The following is a 15,358-nucleotide window of genomic DNA, read 5'->3' as shown; positions in this document are numbered from 1 at the left end:
GGGTCCAAAGTCATCGATGGGTGCTCAGCAGGGCCAGCGAAGTCGGAATGAAATCGTTGCTTTGTAGTTAGTGTGGAGGCTTTTTTCTTTCCTCCTGAAGCAGAGAAATGATTGTCTCCTCTGCAGTGTATAAACCAAGTGATCTGACGCTGACGGAGCGTGAAGAAATGCTGCTGTGAGGTGCACTTGAATCCTGCTGCAGGCCTTCACTGCGGGGAGACCTTGAAGGCGTAGGGGGGCGCTGCAGGGATCTGCGAGGCTGTAACTTTAGCAAGGCCCTGCAGTGGCCGTGGAAGCAAGCCAGCAGAGGAGAGACAAGGTGGCCGAGAGTGATAGCGAGAGAGCTGGAGGCAGGAAGCACGGTCCCCACTCCAGGCTGGAGCTGGAGAAATGCCAGAGCCACAAGTGGTGGCGGCCTTGGTGTGGAAGCGGTGCGGGGGGGTGAGCACCTTCTTGACAGGGCGTGTGGAGCTCGCCTATTGTGACGTAGAGGGGAGCTGCTGCTGTTAAATGCGAGCAGCAGCCGTGGCGCAGTCAGAGCAGGAGTTGCTCAGCCGCTGAGACAGGAGCAGGCTTGAGCTACTGTGAGGCTCTGAGCTCTGCTTCCTCGAGGCGCTGGTGAAAGCCTGCCCTAGGTGGCAAAGGCAGAGCATTGAGGAGAGGGGCTGGGCAGCCCAGGTCCACGCCCTGTCCTTTGCTGCCCAGGTTCCCCTGGCTGTTGGCAGCCCAGCAGCAGTTATCTTCTGTGCTGGTGGGCAACAGCCACCCCGAGGCGTCCCTGGGCAGCTCCTGTCCCTCCAGCTGCCCACAGCTGCCGAGCAGCGCGAGGGCATTCAGGAGCCAAGGCTGGGCCCTGCCCGGAGGAATCCTCCAGGAGAAGCGTGAATCACCCGTCCTCAGGTAGCGTCTGGCCCTGGGCAGCAGGGAGAAGGCGGCTCCGTTGGCAGCAGGGATGGGGCAGTTGTGTGATAGCCGGCAGGATTTAAATGTCCCTGGGCTAAGAGCAGGGCTGGGCAAGTAGAAGGGCTTGGAGGGGCTCTGCAATTGCCGTGCAGCTTGCAGTGATGGTAGAGACTTGGAGCTAGGCTGTAGGTCCTGCAGCAAAGGGAGCCTTGGCTGTCTGAGGTGGGGAGCAGGGAGCCACGGCAGGGGGCGGGGGGGGCTGGAGGGGTGCTGTGTCCTGGTTGCTGCTTTGTCCTGCCCCTGCACGGAGATGTGCCCCGTTGCTCCGTTGTGCTCCTTTCCTGCTCCTCTGGGAGGTTGGTCCCTGCGGGCTCTGCAGCTGTGGAAGAGCCTTGCTCCAGGGCTCGGGGGGAAGCTGCTGGGCTGGCTGGGATGTGGAGGTTGGAAGCCCTCTGGAAATAAGCGTTGTGGGGGTGACGACAGGTTTCCTTTCAAGTGAAGTGAAATCACAGTTTGGAGAATTGGAACGAATGAGCCCGTTACTCTCAAGACCCGGTAAGAAACCACTCAAATCCAGATCAATGTTGGATCATCCCCGTTAGGTTTCTCCCCTGAAAAGGAGTTATTTCCACCTCTAAATCCCAGCTCTTGCTGCAGCAGGGCCTCCTGTCCATAGGGCGGTGCAGAGCTCTGGTGTTTCTTGCAAGAACAAAAGGGAACGGTAGCCTTGTTTCCTGAAGCTGGGAAGGGCCCAGCACCACAAACACGTGCAGTGCTGTAGCTGCCTTGGGAGTAAAGGAATGAGGTGATTGCATTGCCTTGCAGAGCGTGGGGAACAGTCGAGGGGCAGGGAATGGCCATCTTTGCCTAGATGCTGTCTTGCTGTGTGTGCGCAGTAAGTGCACGCAAGAGAGGTGATGTGGAACACAGGGAAGCGGGAGGGAATATCATCCTGGATTTTACTTAGATTTGAGCTAATTGCTCATGTGCCTTTGATGGTTTCCTGCTTTTTTCCTGCTGTGACAGCCTGGAATGCCTGTAGGAAGCCTCGAGTTTGGGTGTTAAGAAGCGGAAATGAGGGCGTCCTTTGACACAGAGAAATGCTCTTGGGCAGTGGGGTGATTTGATGCCTGGAAGGAGGTGTTTTTTGCCAGATAACCTTTGTACCTTCAAGCAGGCAAAGTAGCCTTGAGAAACTCTAGTTCTTAATCAGGGTCTTGAGCTGTGTGCTGCGTTAGTTAGAAACAGGAGCAGGCTCCTTGCAGAAAGGGTGAGAAGTGCCAGCAGCCCCTGGAGTGTCTCTGTGGCTGGTGGGAGTGCCCCCAGAGCAAAAGGCTGTTTTGGCTCAGGGGCTGTTTGTTGTGGGGTTTTCCGTCTATGACTGGAGCCTAAATATGGTCTAATGATGAGTGAGGGTGGGGAGGCCCCGTGTTCTCTGCTTAGGAAGGATGCCAGAGGCTGGAGACACAGCTGAGTCCTTTGGGTGTGCGAGGAATGGCGAGGCCCTGGCACAGGTTGCCCAGAGAAGCTGTGGCTGCCCCATCCCTGGCAACGTTCAAGAGCAGGTTGGACACAGGGGCTTGGAGCAAGCTGGTCTAGTGGAAGGTGTCCCTGCCCGTGGCAGGGGGTTGGAACTGGGTGAGTTTTAAGGGCCCTTCCCTAAGGTTGCGGGGTTCCACGGGTCCAGGGTTTTAAGGTTCTGGGGTTGTGGATTGTCCAACTGTTGCTTCTTCCAGGTGACCTCTGCGACATGGCCAGTGGCAAGACCCCGCGGCCCCTGAGGTCCTCCAGAAGGGCGGATGGATTCCAGAGCAGAGTGGTAGCATCTCGTAATCCAAAGGTGGTCAGAGAGGCAGAAGAGTCTCTCAGCAGCAAGCAGAGGCTGGCCAGCCCTCGGGAGATGAGGCGGCGCCGGCCTCTCCAGCTTCGGGACGTGGGTGACGTCTCCCATCAAAAGGTAGCCTTTCCCTGCCCTTTTCCTTGCTGTTTGATGTGACATTTGAAGAGGGCACGTGCTTGGGGCAGGCTTGCCTCCAGCTCACCCGAGCAGCTTGGTGATTAGGTCCTGTTGTCATTTCCAACTGGTGGTGGTGGAGTTCTTTCTGCTGGGGGAAAAGCAAACCGTGTTTCTCCAGTGAGCCATTGAAGTCCTTATCTGCACGAAGCCAGTGGAAGCTCTCCTGCAGTTGGTGGGTTTTGCTGGAGTTGAGCTACCGTCGCTAAAGCATGCTAGTGGGGGAGGGCTGGGGCAGGAGACAAGGGCAGGAGCTGCTGTTCCTCATCCTGCTCTTCAAACAGCCACCTCTTGCTTTGGTGTAGTCAAGTGCCCCGTGCATGGGGTGACAGGACTCCCTCAATGGTGGCAGTAGTGGCCTTTGAAGGCTGAGGGCCTGTGGCAATTACTTAAGCCGTAACAAACCCAATTGCATTAATGCTTTGGTTTGTAAGAAGGCGTGGAACCCTTCCAGGGTGTTTGAGTTTTCAGTCTGCTGGCTACCCAGGGGAATCGCCCTGGGCAGAGGAGAGTGGATGCGCTTTACCTGGCTCAGTGCTCTCCTAGATGGATGTTTAAAGCTGCTTTTCTTGCAGGACTGCTCATTCTAACACACAGTCCAGGTGGGTGCATGACTGAGGTAGGCTGTTGAGCAGAAAGTTGCCAGCAAGAGACCTGTATCACATCAGTTAAGGGTTGCCCCAGACAGCGCACGAGGTGGGAACACGTAAGACGGGCGCCCAAATGACTGGCAGTGCTACAGCTACTGGCCTCAGCCTGACCGTGGAGAAGCAGGAGACCTGCCTGTGTCTCTCGAGTGGCAGCAGTGCAGCTGGGAGAGGGGAGAGCAAGCAGGGAGGAATTATCTGCAAGTAATGCCTCTGCTGGGTCAGCGTTTGGTCTTTGTGTGTATTTTTTCAGAGCTGCTTCTGCAGCAGTATTAAATAAACCAGCAGTAATAGAATACAGAGAAGCATCAACTTCAAGCTCACGGGGAAAGGGGATACGAATTACAGTCTAGCTCCAGTTGCCCAGTAATGCTGGGGAAAGAGCTGAACTTCATCCCCATCCAGCATTCACCTCATTTGTCTGTTTCCCGACTGCCCTGTTACTTTCTTGTTGGCCTTTCCTCCCTGGTACTGGTGTCTTGCAACTGGTTTCTGGGCTCTACATCAAAAAAAAGATACTTGGGATGCGTGGGACTCAGTCTTGCTGCGTCAGGGGGAAGTTCACCCGCAAATTGTTTCCTGTGGAGGCCCATGGAAACTCGTGGGTTTTGCTTGCTCCCCGAGTGCTCGTGGCTGTTCCAGGAAGTGTCTGGAGCTGAGTGAGCACCTTAGCAGAGGGCTCTGCTGGAGGTGAGCGCTGCTTTTCCTTTTGGAGAAGGCAACGTGGAGAAACAGCCTCCAAAAGAGCTTCTTAGCTTGAGGCTGCTCAAGCTGGTCCAGAAAGCTTTGCTCAGCTGAGAGCAGAGGTGGGTGAGCTGCCATCTCCTAGTGTGAGCTGGGCAGATGTACTCGCCAAGAGATTGTATTTACCGGAGATCAGTGTGGGATCTTCATTCGTCGATGTTTCTGCCAGCAGCTGAAGCTCTCTCTGCTCTGTCTTGCGTCTGCAGTTGTCAGCAGTTGACGTGGACCAGAGGTTGTTCCAGCCTTTCCCATCCGAGGTGGTGTTTGAGAACTACGTTCCCCAGCAGTTCTACATAGCGGCGCTAGCTCTGAGGAACACGGACAGGGTAAGTGCTGGGCTGTGGAGGTTGAGCACTGGGCTGGAGGAGGAGAGCAGTGGAATTCACACGGTGTGCAGCAGAGCAAGTTACCTGCTGCAGCACATCGCATGCAGAATCCAGTGTCTCACCAGCGTTATTCTGCAAATGGGGGAAATGTTCCCGTGCTGGGGGTTCTGCCGCTGGTTTTGGCCGTGCACTGGTGGTATCTAAGCCAAAGGAGTTTTTTGAGCCAGCGTGCTTGCCCTTGAAAGCCCTGCTCTGATGGGAATGTCGAGGGCTGTGCAGTTCTTGCCTGCTGTCATGCTTTACCTCGAGTGCGCAGCGTATCCCGCTGGCTCCTTGGTTAATGTTGGTTTCTGGCAGGGCATGTTTCCCTCTCTCAGCCTGTTCAGCCACGTGTGTGCAGCTCCCTGTCACAGCACAGGGGTTGAGTCTTCTCCACTTTGTGCTGGAGTAAGTTGTAACTGCTGGCATTAGCACTCCAGGCCGGGTGTTTCAGAAGAGCAGTGGAAAGAGGCTGGCTTAGCAGGAGCAGTTAAAGGGGAGGACTTGAGGTGCCACTTGAGGCTCCTGCTAAGCTTAGCTCAGTTCTGCTCAGGTGTTTCTAAGGCAGCGTGGCTGTGCGTTCTCTTTGGAGAATCCCAGCACGGGCAGGGTAATGTGCTCCAGAAGGTCTCCAACTTGAGCTGGAAAGATTGTGATCCTTTGGAGATGTCCTGAGAAACTTGAGCAGGGAAAAGTTGAGAAATGTCAGCAATTTTGTTCTGCTCTGCTGTAAAGGGGGAAATGGAGAGCTTTTGAATTTCAGTTGGGGAAACATTTGCTCCAGAGAGGCATGTGCCAAGAGCAAGCTGATGGGAAAAGACAGGAGGGAGGAAAGGGGCTGAGTTGAGTGTCCTGTCCCGGAGCACTTTCTTCCACACAGGGATTCTCTCGGTACGTAACAGGAAGTGTGCTGGAAGCAGAGAAAGGTCAGAAACAGGCGTAATTCAAGCTCCTGTTGCGTAAGAAAGAGCAAGATGTGTGCGTGAGAGGAGGGCACGGGGGAGGTGGAAGTGTGCAGGTGAATTAACCCCCTCCTCAAATCCCCCTGTTGGGAGAAACAAAGAGGGGGACAAAAGGAGTGACACTGTCAGGGCTTAATGTAGGGGGAGGAAGAGCAAGAGAAGTCAAAGTTATCTCCTGAGAGAACAGGTTTTACAGGGACGTGGTGGAGCATGGAAGACCCTTTGGCAAGAAAGGATGAAGGTATGGTCGCTCAGTTACCCCCAGAGAGTTGTGTATCGTTCCTGGTATAGCTTGGGAATACTGGGAAGTTGCAGCGTGGCTACCTATGCCCAAGGGACACCAGTGGTGTGTTTCACAGTGACTTTGGGCAATCTTTGCTGTAGGTGTAGCCTTTGCTTATTAAAATGGGCCTCAGTTTCTCTTTTCCTACTGCTCTGCTTCATTCCCACTGTGTCTTTTGGCTTCAGCTGCTCCCTCATCCATGCAGCACCGCAGAATGTTTGCCTTTGCCAAGTAGCAGCGAAGAGGCAAGCAGTGAATTTGCTCTATTCGTGCTTCCCAAGTGGAAAACAACATCTGCACTGATGTTGGTGCCATTCCCAATAAAACGTAATAGGCGGGTACAGCTGCAGCTTGGGATTTCTATGCCCTGTGAAGGGGAGGCAGTGTGTGAACTGTTGATTTTAGCCCAAATGTATTAGTTGTGAAGCTAGTACGACCTCAGGCATTGGACGGCCCTGGTGTAAAAGGAAGATCAGCTCTAAGGAAAAGCCTTGTCATCTTTAAATGCGCAAAGCTAGAGATGATAATGCCAAGAGAGCGTATCATGTTCTAATTTTGCTGGGTTTTGGTCATGTCCTGGAGAAAAGGACCATTGCGCTCTGTCTCAGGAGTTCCCCAGACTCCTCTGAGTCCTACTGATGTATCCTGCCTGGTGCTGAGGTTGTCTGCTCCCTAGAACTGCAGCTAGCAGCAAAGTGTAGGAGAGGCAAAGTGTAATGGAGCCCAGTAGGTGCTCTGTAATCACTCCAGTACGGAAGTGCTTCGCTCTCTGCTCAGTGCTCTTGCCTACTTGCTGTGGAATTGCTTTCCTGTCTTCAGGCTGCTCCTCCCCACCCTCAAGAGGTGCCCTGGGTGGCTCCTGCTGAAGATCTTTGCCACCTGGGCTCACGTGCCAAGGGATTTGGCGACCGGAACGTGTGGCTGCAGTGGGAAATGGGCTCCTGGAGCTGTCTGCCCCAGGGCATTGCTGGGAGCAAAGGGTGTTTAGAGCGTCCAGGGCTGCCTTGGCCATGGGTTATGAGGCTTGGGTCGGGGGTGCAGAATGAGCCTCCCTTTTTTCCAAGCCTCGTGTGTTCATCAGTGGAGCTGCCTGTCATTCAAAGTCTCCTTGTTATACTTTATGAGCTGGGATTGGGTGCTGGGGGGTTGCTGCCTGTGTGCTAGAGAATGCCTGTTTGCTGTCCCCGTGCCTGTGGTATCGCAGAGGACAGACACTTGCAGCAGGATGCCTGCAGGAAAGGCTGGCTCTGAGGAGGGATACCCAGAAATGTGGCTCTCCTGCACTGGCAGAGGCCTGGCTGCAGTCCCCAGGCAGCAAGAGCCTCCAGAGAGCTCAGGGTGGCTTTCGGTGATGAAGCCACCACAGTGTGAGGCAGTGCTGGCCACCTATCTCAAAGCAGAAAGTGCCTTTGAGGACCATCATTGGTAGGCACGGCCTGTGGGGGTTCATACAGGCACGTTAGTTCTCATCTCTGCACCAGCCTTTCCTTTTGTTATGGATCTCCCTTGCTGCTTTGCAGCCCCCTTTAAATTCTCTTTGCCATCTGCTTCCTCCTGGGGATGGTTGCTCTTGAGGTAAGCTTTTATTCTCAGGAAGGCCAGAGTGTTTGTGGTCTCCTTCTCTTGCTGGTCCACCCCCATGAGTAGCACCGCAGCTTGACCGCCGCACTCCACGCTGGTGTGTCAGAAGTGACTTCCTTCCCGCCCCCTCCCCCCCCCCCCCCGTATAACCCACGCTGGGTTGCCTTCAGATAATACATTCCGCCTCCAGAGGCATGATTGCACGGGTGTGTGCAGGCAGAAGCAGGCATGTTCTCTGGGCTTGTTGAATGACTTGAGGTACTGCATCTCCTTCCTGCTTCCTTCACAGCAGGGCATGTTGTTCCTACGGCCTCTGTCCTGCAGCTATGTAGCTAAGCAGAAGGGATTCAAGTCCACCCTTGTGCGTTACGCAGAGCTAAAAGTGTTTTGGAAAGGTGGTAAGGAAGGATGGCACGTGGCCCGTCCTGGTCCCTTCTCATGTTTCCACAAGCGACAAAATCATAGTTCTGTGTCTTTCCTGCAGGTTCCTCGTCTGCTGAACGTCATCCTGGGGAACTCTCCTTACTTCGAGTTGATCAGCCCGAGTGATGAGGACTATAAGGTAGCACCGGGCATGTCTTCAACCTACCGCATCCTTTTCAGACCTGATGAGAACAAGGTGAGACTGAAGGTCTCGAGAGATGGCGCCTTGAGGGGAAGGGGAACCTGCAGGGCTGGATTCCAAAGCAGGCATCTGGTGTGTGTTTTGAAGAACTGGTGCTGGGTTCAGTAGGGTTGCACTGGATCTAGACGTGGGGGAGACTCTTTCCTGGTGGTGAAGGTTGTGCTCCCGTAGGCTGGAGGCTCTTGCCAGTTTCAGGCTGTTTTCTCCTTCCGTGGTGGAATATCTAAGGTAATGTCTGTTGGCTTCAGGGCCGAGAGTCTGCTGTCTGTGCATGGCCTTTTACTCATCTTCTGTTTGCTGCTTAAATGTAGTTGAATACTCTGTGCAATCCTCAAGCAGCATGCCTATAGAAAACTAAAGAGGACCTGCCCCATGGTCCCTGGCTGCCCCTGCTTGTGCAATAATGTGTCATGAAAGGCCATGAAGGTAAAAAGTGCGAGTGCATTATGGAATGCTACTGCGAGAGTCCCAGAAAGCAGCAGCTCTTCTTCTGCCATGGGCATGGTGCTAAAGGCACTGTGCTGAGATTGTTTCTTTCCCTGCAGGATTATTTCGACGAGCTTATCATCATCACAGAGAGGGAGAAGTTCTTTGTGCCTATCCGAGCCATAGGTGCCCGAGCCAGCCTGGACTTCCCTGAGCAGCTGAACTTCTCCAACTGTCCAGTCAGGTTCAGCACCCAGAAAACTCTGCTGGTGCGCAACGTGGGGAATCGGGAGGCTTGCTACAGCATCACCACTCTGAGGTAAAGGAGCTCATGTCTTGTGCAGACGCTGTTGCGTGGTCATGGAGTTGTAAACAGTGAGAAAAAGGAGGCAGAGTATCTGAGGTGCTGGACATGGGCAGGATCCGTGGGGTTTGCCATTGCTTAGAGTGTTTTGAGAAAGCTCTGCAAGCAAGTTTTACAGTGCAGTGGTGTCTCCAAGGCAGCATCTTGCAGGTCTGATGCTGTTAGATTGGAAGAGCCAAGGTAGGAAGGCAGCTTGACTGCTGAAGAAGGTGCTGCGTGGCAGAGGAGAGCTCGAGGGGCTCAGGTCACGGAGGCCAAACGCAGCATCAAGAAATGGGCGAGCAATGAGCTGGTGAGAGGCACTGAAGAGTTCATCAGCAGCTGTGTCTACATTAGCAAGCAGAGATCATAGATGAAAGCAATTGCTGTGGAGGCCCTGGCAATACGAGTGTGTGGTGCGGGGACTTTGTTTTCCCGTGGGCTTGGTCTGATGCCTGGGACCAAATATGCCTAAGCAGAAGGAGCTCTGAAGTGGAGAGGAGCAGGCAGTGCCTTCAGAACTGGACTACAGCCCAAACCAGAAAGCTAGGGAGGGTGCAGGTGAAAGATACTCCAAGACCTGCTATTTGCAATGCACTTGCCAACTACTCGCTTGGGTGCTAGAGCGTGTGTCGAGAGCTCCTTGACAAGGGTTTTAGGAGTTCCCCAACTTCAGCAATGAACTATTTCAGTCCCGATTTGCAATAAAGAAATGGGAAGCATTACAGAAGTTTGAAGTGAACTCCACAAAAAAGTGGAATTCTGAGTAACTGGATTGCACGTGTGCAGAGGTGGAGAGCTGAGAACTGAGAACTGGGTGCAGAGTATGGGGGCCTGAGGTCATGTTATGCCCCGGGATCTTCTGAGGTCTGGTTCTCTTCAGCAGGGAGAGTCACCCGCTCTGTTTCTGATCCTGGATGTTCTGGTTTTGTTGTACCGACGGTGGTTTGCTTGCTCCTTGCTTGCACAAGTGAGCTGAAGTGAGGTGGACTGCAAAATTAACGGAGGGCCCAGATCTCCCGTACAGTCCTGATCTCTCTCTTTGCCTTGCAGCCCGTTCTCTGTGGATCCCTCCATTGGGACTCTTGGCGTTGGAGAAGCGATGCAAGTCACGGTGGAATTTCACCCGCCAAAGACCGGTGTTTATTCCAGTCCCATGATAGTTCATTATGACACAGGTAAGTGCGTGGTGCACCCTCTGTGTGTCCTTCCAAACAGAGCGGTGTCTGCGCTGTCTGTCATCATCTGATGGCTTCATTGTCCGTTGAATCCCTTCTGCAAGGCTCCTTCACACTGGGTAGAGCAAAGCTTCCATGCTGGCTGCCAGATATTCCTGGGCTGGACTATTTCAGCCTGTAACAAGGCCGGCAGATCTTCCTAAGCACGGTGCACAGGGGGCGACGGTGAATATTCTGAGTGCTCCATTGCAGAAGGGTGCATAGCAAGGAGCCTGATTGAAAAGGAGATGGCTTTTAACGTGCAGGAGAGCTGTCTGAAGAGCCTGCAACCTGTCCCGTAGAGCTCTCCTGACTGGTCATTGCTTTTCATCCCGATCTGTTGTGTTACAGTTCCTGGCAAGGCCTTTGAGGTAGAGACCCTCTTCTTGTGATGTGCCGCGTGGGTGCAGTGGGTGCTGTGCTGAGAGCTGGGCCATGCTGAGGACTTGTGACCGTGAGGAGCAGTAACTGTGGCAGCGGTAGCCATTAGGGTGCTCTGAGCTTTGCTGTAGCCTGGGAATGATTCTGTAGAAACCCCCATGTTAGCAGCAGTTATTTAATGGTGGGGTTTATGAACAAGCTGCTGCTAGGGCTGGAGTCAGTAATGTGAGGGGGGTAATGATGTCTGAAGGTAGGTTGTGAAGACCACCTTGGAGAAACACTTTGAAATGGCTGTGCTGCTGTGCGTGTTGCTCTGGTGCTGGAAGTCTCCAGCTTTCCAGAGGACACTTACCCTAGTGAAGGGACTCACTTCTCCAGTGGTGAAGTGGTAACAGCAGCACGTTTGACAAGGAAGGACGTGCTGGCAGTGGTGAGGCACTCGGCTGTGAGAGTAGCAGGAGCAAAAGAAGGAGTTGGCAGGTGGATCTGAGGGCCCAGTAGCACCCTTTTAAGTGCAGAGCTCAGCACAGAAGCTGCTCTGTGCTTTCCATTGTTCCTTCTTCCCTTCTCCATTTCATTTCAAATGCTCCCGCTCGGATTCTGAGATGAGAGCTCTGCCCAATCTTTCAGGACCAGGAGATGAGGATGAGACGACACGGGGGCATCTCCTGCCTGCAGGAGAGCGTGGGCAAGGGTTGACTGAGGTGAGGGTCCTCAGCGTCACTGAGTGACTTGGATGTAGAATTCCCTGTGAGCTGAGTGGGATGGCGGCCCAAAGGCAGCTGGGCAGAAGTGAAAAGTCTCACTGTAAATGCTGTCACCTTGGGGATAAACCTCCACGAACACCCCCCCAGAATAAGGTGCCTAAGGTGGTGCTAGGACATCCTCATGCTGTACCGTGTGCAGCTGTCAGGATATGATGTATGTCCAGGTGCGGGGAACTGCTGATGCAGCTCAAAGCTGCAGCTCTTTCTTCCGTTGCCTGCAGATTGCTCTGTTCCTTGTACTTCCATCAGCGAGTGAGATGAGCTGAGTCTTGCCTTTGCTTTGTTCCAGGTGAAGATGTTCACAAAAGCCTTTGTGGAAGAGCTGTAAATGTCAACATCAGGCTTGACAAGAGCTCCTTGACGGTTGAGAAGACTTCCGTCACGCTGTCAAACCAAAGATGCGTGGTCATCCACAATCAGAGTGCCATCACGGCTCACTTCCAGTGGAAGCGTTCTGTTGATCAGGAAGAGGAGGAGCGGCAGAAGCTGAGGTTTGTTTGAGAGATTCACCTCAGAAAGATAGATGCCCCAGGGGAAAACTAACGCACAGCCTCAGAGGGCTGTTGGGGCTTTTGAACGGATTAGGGCCCATGAAGCCATGCACAGCGTGGAGCTTAACCCTTGCCATTCCAGTGCCACCCGTGCTACAGCTGAGGATGATGTTCTGGGGAGAGAAGGTTGATTGCAATCCCTGGATTGCCTCAGAGGGCAAATTCACATTTGGGAGCCGCAGACTATTGAGTTCAGAGCTCCGTGCACTACGGAGGGTCCGTGAGGCTGAGGAAGGTGTCGGCACTCGGTACCTGGGACTGCACTGAGCAGTAGCACTGAAGAGCTGCAGGTGGCACAACTATTGTGATAGTCAAGCGGTTTCTTCTTTGATAAGCTGGCAGGCTCCTTTTGCAGTCACACGCAGGGTAGAGTGCTTAGTTGGCCCAGAAGGTGGAGGCCGACCTGCTGTAGGCTGGGGAATTGCCTTTCAGTGTCCTGGTTTGTGGCCCCTCCTCCCAGTGCAGGAGGCTTTTTCTTGAGGGCTGCCAGCTTTAAGAAACCTCTTGTTAGCTTGTCAGTGAGGAGTAAAAGGCCCTGCTGTGCTGGGAACGAGGGGAATAATGGGATCCATGTGGGAGCCCCTGTCTCAGGGCAGCCCCATGCAGAGCTGCTGCTCTTCCTCCCCAGGTGCTTTGCTGCTCATGCACAGGCTCTGCAAATGTGCTGCTTCTTCAGTTATCTGTTTGGCTCGTCTCTCCCATGGCACAGGCTGCAGAGGCAGGAAGAGGACAAGCTGGTTGATGTTCCTAAGGAGCACGGGGTGGTGCGCCCTCTCGGAGAACAGCCTTCCCTTCCCATCTGCACCTCCCAGAACCAGGGGACAGAGGTGCAGGGAGACTCCGTGCCTTTCTGCAATGATATTTTCACCATTGTGCCCATGGTGAGTGATGGCTGAGAACCTCCCTTCCTGCTCCTCCTCCTTGTCATCTCTGAATGAGGTCCGTTGGCAGATCCCACGTCAGCTGCTTGATGTGCCAAGAGAGGAGACCTCAGGTTTCTGGTGAGGCTGGGGGCGCTTGTTGCAAAAAGCCTTTCTGAACAGCAGCAAGAGCCGCCCCCAGGCTGGGCTCTGCTGCAAGGGCTGTGAATTAAGGGCACTTTGTGAGTGTCTTCACAGTGGCCAGAGGTTATCAGTTATTCTCTGTAAGGACACGTTTCCACGTAGCGCATGGGGCTGAAGAAAGGACACTGGTGCACTGTTGGTTCACATACTGACCTGCAGAATGAAATGGTCCCCTGTGGAAAGGAGCCCCCATTGAGCCCAGGTTTAATCACGGGAACAGCAATCCCTTCCTAAAACCTGGATGTATACCACATCTGAGTCTCCCTTCCAGTGTCGTCTGTGAGCCTGGACACGAGGCTCTCAGATTTAAACAGGCTTTTTGAGTTCTACTGCAGATAGGTAGAGAAAAGTGCTCCCTTACCTGGTGATGCAAGCAAAACGCCCATGTCCTTCAATCAGCCAGAGCCGTCGTTCTGAATAGTTGCATGGTCTGGGATGAAGAATGCCTGCTGTCTGAGCAGTGCAACATCCCTTCTCATCTTGGAGTAAAGCCTGGAATAATCCCAACCTCTTCTTTCTTTTACAGTGGGTGAAACTAGTTTATTTGTTTTATTTTGTTTTCCGAGGAAGGGGCTGCTGTTCTCTTCTCGGTTGCTCCTGCAACCCATGTAAGGCTGAGAGCCACCAGTGTGTCAGAGCAGCAAGGATATCGGGGAGAGTGGGAGCTGCTGAGCTGAGCATTCAGAGCATCCTGTGGTGTGTCAGAGCTGGTTCTGGAGTGTGCCCCAGGGCTCCTGCTTCATTACGGTCACTATGTCTCCACAATGAGCTTCACCTGCTCTTGAGCTCCTGAGGTGCATTAAGGGGAGCTCTGGAATTCTGGCCGAGTCCTGTCCACATCAAGATGTGATGATGTAGCGACATGAAGCCCCAAGCTGGGAGTGGAAACCTTTCCTAAATGGCCGTGTTTCTGTGACACAGTTTGCTCTAGGGCTGAATCAAAGCAGGCTCCTACACGAGTCTCTCCCCTGCTGTCTTGTGCAGTGTTATGACATCCTTTTATGCAGCAGTTCTTTTTCCTGGGGAGTAGCAGGCACGTGAAGAACCTCTTCAACAGCCTATTGGAATTTCCCGAGAGAAATAACGTTCTGCTTTTATAGCCTGCCATAGAGCAGGAATGAAGGGAGAAGTGACGAAGGGTTTGCCATCATAGTTCTGTCTTTAAAGAATGGGGTTTGGCCATGGACTAGTAGGATAAATAGGATAATAATAATAGTAGGATAAAGTGATGATTTCTCCTGGCCTTCCGTCATTGGAGTCAAACGCTCTGGCTTACAGCTTCACTGCCAATGCAGGGAACATCTCTGTGGATGGACTGCCAGAAGTTTCCACCCCGATACGCTGAATCCCGCTGGATGGTGATTTCCTGTCAGGAGCTCAAGAGACCTGAGCCTGTTAACTGCTGGGCCGGTTCTCTTGGGAGCGAGGATACGAATGCAAGGCTCCAGTAGGGGTGCTGTATTAGCATTGTTCCTGAGAGCTGTGCTGATCCCTGGAAAAGGAGAGGCCTTAATGCTAGTCCATAAGCTTGTTCCTCGGGTGCCTTAGAGGAGTTTCATCTGCTGTGCCTTGGGACCCAGCAGCACCTTGGATGTATGGAGATGTGTCCCTTGTGAGGATCGTGATGCGTGAGTGGATGGCTTCCTGGTGCTTGGCGGATGGCAAGACATCATCCCTGGCAAGGGGGTTTGTGTGCTTCACCCTCCTCTGATTAGCTTGTAAAGGAAGAAATGGCACGTGCCCAAAGCTCAAAGCTGCCTCCTGCACTAGTTAACGAGTGCGTACAGAATGATCCCAGCAATCGGTGTGGTCTTAGTATGGAGCAAATCATGCCCCTAGGGACTTGACCACTCTGAGAAACTCCTTTAGAGTCCTCACTGTTTGAGATGCACCTTTGCGGTGTTCTCCAGGTTCTTGCTGAAACTGTACTTTTTGGTGCAGTGGCAGCTCACCGTCGTGATGTTGAGTTTGAGTTATGTGGGGCTAGGATCAAATGCAGAGTCAGACAGATGCCTTGAGGCACTGAGCCAGCTCCAGTTGCCCTGGCAAGAGGAACGGGGAGGCAGGAATGGGAGGAGGCCGGGAGAGCAAGGGCTTTGTGTCACGGGCAGTGTCTCCTGCCCCACACGGAGAGTTTCTCTAGGTTTTGAGAAGATTGCAAGTGACTTTCTTCTTTCAGACTTTTCCAGTTACTGGTCGGTTGGTGTTTGAAAGGGTTCTTCTCTACCTGTCCTTCGCCGTGTTCTCCTGACTCAGAGCAGGTTGTGCATTGGGGATTTTTTTACAGCTGGAGGCCAATAACTTCCCATGCTCTAGCTCTTTAATTTTTGTGGGGGCTGTCCTCTAAGCTGTAAGTGCTGTGTCAGTGGGAAGAACCGTAGCTAGTGAATATTTATGCTGCAGGAGTGCTGGAGGCTCCACTCAGTTCAAGGCCGTTCTGGGCAAATTCCTGAGAATACCCAACGGCAGAGCAGAATCAAAGCCT

At 53.3% G+C, this 15,358-nt stretch overlaps 1 protein-coding gene across 1 annotated transcript in view; it reads left to right on the top strand.

Annotated features, from left to right (window-relative positions):
• The first annotated feature begins 2,653 nt into the window (after nt 1-2,653).
• LOC133277461 (hydrocephalus-inducing protein-like) overlaps nt 2,654-15,358 on the top strand; it is a 52,006-nt gene continuing 39,301 nt past the window's right edge. Inside the window, exons 1-9 of the mRNA XM_061469302.1 lie at nt 2,654-2,840; nt 3,606-3,768; nt 4,487-4,634; nt 7,984-8,118; nt 8,670-8,869; nt 9,947-10,071; nt 11,548-11,753; nt 11,892-11,899; nt 12,519-12,690. Of these exons, the coding sequence (XP_061325286.1) occupies nt 2,654-2,840; nt 3,606-3,768; nt 4,487-4,634; nt 7,984-8,118; nt 8,670-8,869; nt 9,947-10,071; nt 11,548-11,753; nt 11,892-11,899; nt 12,519-12,690 (1,344 nt within the window). The remainder of the gene's footprint in view (nt 2,841-3,605; nt 3,769-4,486; nt 4,635-7,983; nt 8,119-8,669; nt 8,870-9,946; nt 10,072-11,547; nt 11,754-11,891; nt 11,900-12,518; nt 12,691-15,358) is intronic.

Source organism: Pezoporus flaviventris, unplaced genomic scaffold (genome assembly GCF_033815535.1).
Source record: "Pezoporus flaviventris isolate CSIRO_AGI_PZ_B2104156 unplaced genomic scaffold, CSIRO_AGI_Pfla_v1 ptg000056l, whole genome shotgun sequence".
Classification (NCBI taxonomy): domain Eukaryota; kingdom Metazoa; phylum Chordata; class Aves; order Psittaciformes; family Psittacidae; genus Pezoporus; species Pezoporus flaviventris.
Note: the sequence above shows the minus strand (reverse complement) of the source record. Positions and strands in the feature narration are given on the sequence as shown.